We start from the raw sequence: 8,353 nt of genomic DNA on the forward strand, positions 1-8,353 counted from the left end.
AAAAGTACAATCATAAATTCTAGTAAGTGATGTACAATCCACATGTACCACAACATTTTGGTCAGGACAGCAGATCATGATATATGATAAGATATGAAGGTGACGCTGTGACTTTCACTTCATTCATTGCCACTGTGCAGTAAGTCAGTGTGTTAACGCACTGAGCTGAGCTGCAGACAGCATGCAGCAGTGCAGCTCGCTCACCCCAGGTGACACACACACACACACACACACACACACACACACTCAGCTGTGGCCTCTGCTCCACACTTGGCCTTTGTTCAGCTGGACTTCAGGCGGACAAATGGGAGCCGTCTGGACGTGCGACAAGACCTCTCACTCTGTGTGACAGCGCTGCACCGTCCTGTCAGCGTAACTCTGCTGCTCCGTTTGAAGGGTCATGAACCGCTGCTTTACACCACAACACCAGATCAGCTGCTGCAGCATGTGAAGTGTGCAGACTGATTGGCAGAAGTGAACTTCACACATGGACCTATAACTTCCCCCCCCGCCTTCCAGCAGCCTTCCCAGCTGTCACAACCCCCCCCCTCCCATCGCCCAGCAACCGAGAACAAATGGAGCCTCAAACAGACCGAGCAGCTACTCAGACCCCCCCACCCCCACCCCACCCCACCCTCGTTCTTACGACATCATCATAACCCCCCCCCCCTCCCTCACTCCTCCAGAAGCTCACACCAAAACATCTCTCTCCCTCTCTCTCTCTGTCAGCTGGTGGCTCAATGTGTGTTTTGTTTTGCAGCTGAAAGCAAATTGGGGGTTCTGCCTAGAGAGAGGGAGTGTGTGTGTGTGTGTGTGTGTGTGTGTGTGTGTGTGTCTGTGTGAGGGGGTGGAGCGAGCCAAAACAGAGCTCGACCTCACACTGCCTGTTTTTTCTCTTCTTTTTTACTACACTTGCTTAACATAATTAGAGCGAGCTGGTAAACGGGGGGAGTGTTGTGTTTGTGTGTCTGTTGGCAGGTCTGGACTGCAGACACTCTGACGGGACGGGTGTCAGCAGCACCTCAGGATGACGGGCCGGCCGGGAAGTTCAACTCATAATCCATGACAGTTTCTTATAAATAAATCTCTGTTTTGCTACTATCACCGACTGATATAACACCGACTAAACCTCTTTCCAGTCCAGTGTCTGAAAATAACTTTTTGGCTCAACTGCCTAGGACTGGTCAACTCCACAAAATCACCTGCTAGGAATACTTTTTATTGGCCAAAATTAATATACATTTTTGATAGAATTATGTCACCATACCAGTTTTCAATGCTGTTTTGTGTATAGACACAGGAACTGTCTTAACTTGCTTACTCAAACACAACAGATGAAGCTTATAAGTCATCATGAAGTGCAACAATTCAAATTACAATTGAGCATTTTGTAGCGTTATGGTATCGACTCAAACGTTACCAGCCAGTGTAGCAGGTCATCTTTATATAATTTTCTGCCAAAGACAAACTTTACCAGTGTTTGGTGCTTGGCAGGTGGGAAATTTCAGACCCTCAACCAGTTCATAAAGCTTTTCCACTGTCGCATCAACAGGAAGTGATGCGTTTTACATTTCCAGTTTGTTTTGAATCAACAGAAGAAGAAGAACTGGGTAGTTAGCATGAGCAGCGATAGCCACCATGACTGAACAGACAGAGAGAAGAGAAACTCAAACTGCATCAACAGAAAACCCAAGCTCCGCCCACACTGTTTGATTGACAGGTGATCTGCGGGAAGAGCAGTGCAGAAACACCACAGTGAGGCTGAGGGACAAAGATGGAGGCTGAACAAGAAAAGCAAAAATCTCTCAGATTACCACTTTAAATCTATAATAACTGATATCAACATTACTTTCAGTGGGTTCATGTGAACTTGATTTTTCTCAATGAAGAGCAAAACAGAACCAAGAATACTTTCTAAACCTTTTGTAATTTGTGGAAAATGTTTGTGTACATATAGGAGTATAAAAAAAAAAGTTTTTAGGGCAAACTGCAGCAGAACTGATGCTGCTGTATTACTGCTTTGAACCCGGTAGTGTCTTTTAAATCCCTTCTAAAAACGCTTTAATATATATTAAAAAAAAGCCTTTATCATGATTTGGTTTTAATGTTGATTTTATGTCCTCTTTTATATCTTTTCCTTATATTTTGCTTTTTTTATTCTGCTTTCTGATCCTTCTTTGTGTTTTTTTATTATTGTTTTACTGCTGTATTGTGTACTTTTTTTGTGAAGCACTTTGTAACACTGTTAAGAAAGTTCCTATACAAATTAAGTTTATTACTATAATTATTAAAGCCAGTAGGCCAGCACTGCCCTCCACTGGCAGAAAGCTGTAACTGCCAGTCAGCAAGTTTGCTTGTTTACTTGGACTAAACTGTACATAATGTTAAAATGTGAGGTGCTTAAGGTAGTGAAGCTTAACTTATTGCTGATGACACTAATAGCAGGAGGAAAAGGTGCGTCTAAAGCCTGCAACAGTGACACTGTGTTGAGGTAAAAGGCTCAGTGAAAATACGAGGCGTGATGTGAAACAGCTCCTTCACTGGAGACTGGAGAATCTAGGCCAAAGATCATCATTCCTCACAGCTTATGGAAGTGGAACAGAACATGGCTGGTGGAGCAGAGAACAGACTGAGACTGCAGGACAAGCGTGAAGAAAGTGAGCAGAAGCAGCAGGGAAAATAAATAAAAAATGCCACTACAACCAGCGGTTATCAAAGATCTCCTTCATTGTTTAATAGTAGACATTGTGCCACAAAAATGTCATGTCTGCAGCCACAAATCACGTGCCGAGATTACGAATTCCAGCTATTTATCATGTCATTCGTTTCACTTGCTTCTCTACACAATTTGCAAATCACTTCTTACATTTATGTATAAATATATACAGTTTATAGATTATTCTCGTAGCTTGGATGGTGATTTTTTTTCTTTTTGTCGTTGTGCTGTTGGTTGAGAAACATTAGCAGAGGAATACACATCGCCGACGTCACGTCTCCCAATGTAGCACATGCTTATGTCGTATCATTAATACCAGCAGAGCACACACATAGCCAAATATATACAGGAATGTTAACTACTGCTATCATACAAAGTCAAATCTCTAAGAAATAAGAGCAAGTCACTACTGTGGGCATAGGGGGAATATGCCAACAACACAGTGCACCGAAGGCATAATATCATGTAAAACTCCTGCCACAAAGGCACTGGCACATGGTTTGGGGGCGACATGTGAAGTCGGAGCGCGGGACGTTTCCTCGACAGTTTGGGTTCTGACAGCGAGCAGAAAGCCACTCGCTTCATGACTGCATTCCAGATGCATTGAGAGAGCGTGTAATCAGGTCTGCTAACATGCATGATGCTGGTTTAAGCATGTGCTTCATTTGAAGTGCTTACTAATTCATCTGAGGAGATTCGGGCTGAAGTCATGCTGTTATCCACAGCCAAATAAAGACAACTTTGTGGTTTTGTTTTTTTAGAAAAGTGACTCATCTACCAAACCTGAAGGAAAGAATTGGGCAAAAAAACAAAAAAAAAACACAAAAAAAACAAAAGAAGAAAAGCAGTATACTTGTGTTTTCTTTCATCGGTTAACATCACACGCTGTTAAAAATTGTATACATTTTGAGCCTTGTTTTCCAGTATGTGTGTTTTGGTTAAGTATGCAAAACAGAAACAGCCCAGTGGGTTCTGTGGGGTTGGATGGGCTTACCGTCCTATTGCTGACTGTTTGAAAGGGTGGGGGGGAGGGGGGGGGGTTGGAGCTGCACACACAATTACAAACCGGTCCACTCAAAGTCTTCCTCACCTCTCTCTCCCTCTCTCTTTCTTTCTTTCTTTCCCCTCTCTCTCTCTCTCTCTCTCTCTCTCTCTCTCTCTGTGTTGGCTATCCCTGTGGAGCATGGTAACGTAGAGCCTGGTTGTGGGTCTGGTGGTTTGGGGTTCAGGCTGCGGCTCGCGGCCTCAGCAGCAGCCTCCGGACGAGGTGTTGACTGGCTTGCTCTGGATCTTGACGTTGGACTTCTCGGCGGAGCCGGCCGTGGCGCCGGGGCCCATCCTCTTCTTGATCTCAGCCGCCATGGTCATGAAGGCTTGCTCCACGTTGGTGGCGCTCTTGGCGCTGGTCTCCAGGAAGGGGATGCCTAAGTTGTCAGCAAATTCCTGGAGGAGAAACGGGGGCAAAGGGAGAAGTCAAACAGCTGTTATGAAAAAAGGGGAAGGAAGAAATGAGAGTGTGATGGACATCCAGGGTGGGAAATGAACACCGGCCGCTAGACAAATACTGGTCATTTTTGGGTGTGGCTGGTGATTTTTTATTATTCTACAGACCACTTTGGCAGGTAACCACCCATCATTTGGAGGTGCTATTCTGTTCTAAAACTACAGTGTGCATCCTGGGGGCTCAGTGGGCTAACACTGCATATGACTTCCGACATGGAAAAGTGCAACAGAGCAGTCGTTCAAGTCGGAGTTCCCAGTCGGAAACTTGGGCAAGATCGCCCAAGTTTTCCGACATAAACACGCTGACTCACAGCAGTATGGCGGTGCACATGGTGAAAAGTAAACTGAATTCCCTTTGTAACGCAATTCAGTTGACTTGTGCTTCGTTACTTGATAGAAGTCTTTGCTGTATGAACTCGCCTGCTAACATTACTAGAGCGTTGTCAGATAGCTACCGTTAACGTTAGTGTGCAAAGGCTGTTGCGTCCATGTTTTCCCCAGCAGACGCACTGGAACGCATTTAGATCGGAAGTTGGTAATACGAACTCAGAACTATCGACTTCCGACTTCCAATGGATTGCAGCATTAGGTGCGTACCATGTGATCGCAACACTGTGGGTTCCAATCCGGCCCAGAACCACGTCGCATGTCATCCCCCTCTCTCCCAATCTTTCCTGTCTCTCTCTCCTTGAAACTGTCTAATGAAGGCCAAAATGCCCAAAAGAAATCGTACAAAAATAAATCCAGTGGGCTGGAAAAACGTTAAAGTGGCTGCTATATTTTTAAATTCATCCGCCACAGGGCCAGAGGATATACAAGTAAATTTCCTGCACTGGGCATAAAAACACAAAACCAAACAAATATCAGACCAGAAGTGAAGGAGTCGCCTGCGCTGCGGTTCAGTCCACTCACCTTAGCTGTGGTGTAATCCACAACCTTCTTTGTCGTGAGGTCGCACTTGTTGCCTACTAACAGCTTGTTGACGTTCTCGCTGGCGTAGCGGTCGATCTCCTGTAGCCACTGCTTCACATTATTGAAGGACTCCTGAGGCCGGGCGGCAGCAGGGAGACAGGTGTTAATACAACACAGTAAGAGACTGTTTCAGGAACTTATGTAGAGGTTTACCTGACAACATCCAGGTCGGATCAAAACATCAGCACTTTGCTTCAAAAAACAGTGACGGGGCAACTAAGCATATGAGTACTGTAGCAATTTTTTCTAAGAATTTATATAAACATCATTATGTCATCTGGTAGAGGCTTTTATCAAAAGTGTTTTACAACTACTGTGAGTGTGTTCATTACTTTTATGTGTGGCCTCTGTGTGAATGGAACCTCTAACCTTGGCAGTGTTACTGCAATCGCAGCCCATTGGTTTCATATTTCTTGTCTGGTTTCACTTTTCTTTTATGTCTATTTTTATCCTGGTTTGTAATCCTGTCTGTCTCCTTATATTATTATTTTACTTTATCTTTACTTCATGTCTGGCTTCATTTTGAATCTTCTCTGGTTTTCTGTTCTATGTACTCTCTCAGTATATTTATCTTAATTGGAAATTTAATTTGGAAAGCACTTTGTAACAGTTGTTTAAAACAGTGCTGTATAAATGAAGTGTATTATTATTATTGTCGGCTTCATTTTTAATCTACTGTTTTCTGTTCTATGTACTCCCTTATTGTATAATGAAAAAAAACATAAACACAGCATGCAACAATTTCAAAGATTTTACTTAGTTACAGTTCATTTAAGAAAATCATTCCATTGAAAGAAATTCTTGCCAAATGAGAAATGCTCACTAACATATTTGTGCACAAGAATTGAGAGAAATAAGCTTTTCATGGATGGGACGTTTTATTTTAGCTAATGAAACATGGGACCATTTATATTTTTGTTCAGTATATTTATCTTAATTGGAAAATTAATTTGGAAAGCACTTTGTAACAGTTGTTTTAAAAAGTGCTACATAAATAAAGTTTATTATTATTACTACACAGCACCATGAAGTGAATAAAACCCACATACTTTGTCCTGGAGGGAGAGAAGCACTGACCTGATCTGTCACATCGTAAACTACTATAATGCCGTGCGCTCCTCTGTAGTAACTGGATGTGATGGTGCGGAACCGCTCCTGACCAGCCGTGTCCCACTGGGGAAGCAAAGAGGAACCGGTCAGTGGAAAACAAGAGCAAAAGCTGAAAATGTAAATACGATCCAGGTGTATATGGCTGGTGTAAATGTCTTATTATCTCCACTGGAGGGGGATAGCAGGAATGTTGTTAAGTGTTTATAGTGCTGTAACACTAGGATGTACTCACAATCTGAAGTTTTATGGTCTTCCCATCCAGCTCTATGGTCCTGATCTTGAAGTCCACACCGATGGTACTAATATAGCTCTCTGTGTATGTGTCATCCTACAACACACACACACACACACACACACACACACACAGAGGTGGGTCCACGTGGTAGATATGACATGTCTGGGGTTATCAACCGTCACAGTGCTGACGGGGAAAATGTACAAGCCTATTGTGCAATAGTGGCTTAGAAACAGGTACTTACTGCAAACCGTAGAAGGAGACAAGACTTTCCCACACCAGAATCACCAATCAGGAGCAGTTTGAATAAATAGTCACTGTGAGGATGGAGGGGGAAAAACACCTCAGGTTAAAGTTGTTGACAAGTCAAACAGTACAACCTCCACTGTCTGGAAACTAATATCACAACACTTCTAAGTTACATAACGTTACAGTGAGCAGTCGTATATTATTGATGCCTGCTGCAGCACTGAACGGCATAACGTTATATGGCGAGCTACAGTGCAATAATGCTGAGACTAACATTGCCTAACTCCACATCAGGAGGCAATTGAGTCATTTCCTATTCGTGGTAACGTTAGGTAAATGACATTCAAATGAAACCTAACAGGATCAGTGGAGACACTTCAATTCTCTTAAAACGGGGCAGTTTGCTTAAAAGCTGAATCTGTGTGTATCTGTAGTTCATATATTTTAACTGAGAAACTCCCTGAATAAAATCCCGTAAGACTTGAGTGTTTCGAAGTAAAGCTAGGTAGCTATTCTTAGCTAACTAGCTACTAACGTTACTTCCAAACCATGTACCGTTTACGTAAGTCAGCTAACAAACGGCGTTCACATAATTAGTCGTTTAAAACTGTGTAATATCAGACACAAATTATAAACAGACGTTAAGTAATAAACAACGCTACTGTCATTTCCAGTGCGTACCCTACCAAAGCCCTTAGCTTGCTAGCACAGAAGACAAAGCAGCTGACGTTCATTTTGTATACAAGTCCGGCTAGCTAGCTAATATTAGCTGCCCGGCTAGTGACTGCTAGCTAGCTAAGCAAAGCTGACAGCTCAACCAAGCTGTCATCGTCATCAAAACTGACACTTACTATTCGGGATTCATCGTTGACTACACACGATAAACTGTTATTACTGTAGATACCGCTATTTGTCGTCGCAGGTTAACCTTTAGAGCTCGCCTTGTAGTCAAGAAAAGACACCGTTTTTTGTCAAGAACTAGCTAAACTGGTTGTCGCAGCCAGAACAGCATAATCGAATCAAATATGGCTGCCGGTATTACCCGGAAATACCGGAACATGTGGCTCATGGGTGTTGTAGTCCAACTGCACAAGGCGTGATGTGAAACGTTGCTGGTTTCGATGATGATGGCATCCACAGTTGGAATAAAGTAGCCTACTGATAGATATTCTATTAAAAAGTGACTCAAAAGCTCGTTTTGTTCAGAAATCACCTTTGTCACCAGCATTAAATCACCAGCAATGGCCTTAAATACATTTCACAAATACTTTAGATATTGATATGTTGGGGGAGAAAATGCCCAAAAAGTATTTGTAACTGATTATAGAAATCCTATTAAAGTTAAATTAAAGTTTTTATCCTATTAAAACCATATTGCATTGAAAAGTCCTAGATATTTAGTATTCTGTAAGATATTAAATTGATACTGGACTCTTGATTTGTTCTGACTTGACTTGCTGTTCTACATTTAGACTTGGGACTTGACAATAATGACTTGGATTTGACTTGGGCTTGACTTGGTGTTCTACATTTAGAACACAGTGTTGATCAGATGAGGAACGCTGCAT

At 42.6% G+C, this 8,353-nt stretch overlaps 1 protein-coding gene across 1 annotated transcript; it reads right to left on the reverse strand.

The window, feature by feature from the left end:
* Nucleotides 1-2,709: 2,709 nt before the first annotated feature.
* rab1aa (RAB1A, member RAS oncogene family a) lies at nucleotides 2,710-7,789 on the reverse strand. Its single transcript, XM_071917052.2, has 6 exons — nucleotides 7,637-7,789; nucleotides 6,781-6,853; nucleotides 6,534-6,629; nucleotides 6,269-6,364; nucleotides 5,132-5,263; nucleotides 2,710-4,159 (listed from the first exon to the last, which is right to left on the reverse strand). Exons 1-6 carry the CDS (start codon nucleotides 7,648-7,650, stop codon nucleotides 3,962-3,964), a joined length of 609 nt encoding a protein of 202 aa, XP_071773153.1. The 5' UTR covers nucleotides 7,651-7,789; the 3' UTR covers nucleotides 2,710-3,961.
* Between the last annotated feature and the right edge of the window lie 564 nt (nucleotides 7,790-8,353).

This window comes from Centroberyx gerrardi, chromosome 3 (assembly GCF_048128805.1).
Source record: "Centroberyx gerrardi isolate f3 chromosome 3, fCenGer3.hap1.cur.20231027, whole genome shotgun sequence".
Taxonomy (NCBI): Eukaryota; Metazoa; Chordata; class Actinopteri; order Beryciformes; family Berycidae; genus Centroberyx; species Centroberyx gerrardi.

Coding starts and splice junctions, on each gene's coding strand:
- rab1aa (XM_071917052.2), bottom strand. Junction 6,630..6,780: donor GTCTCCTTCTACGGTTTGCA/GTAAGTACCTGT, acceptor TGTGTGTTGTAG/GATGACACATACACAGAGAG. Junction 5,264..6,268: donor TTTACGATGTGACAGATCAG/GTCAGTGCTTCT, acceptor GCCCGGCCTCAG/GAGTCCTTCAATAATGTGAA.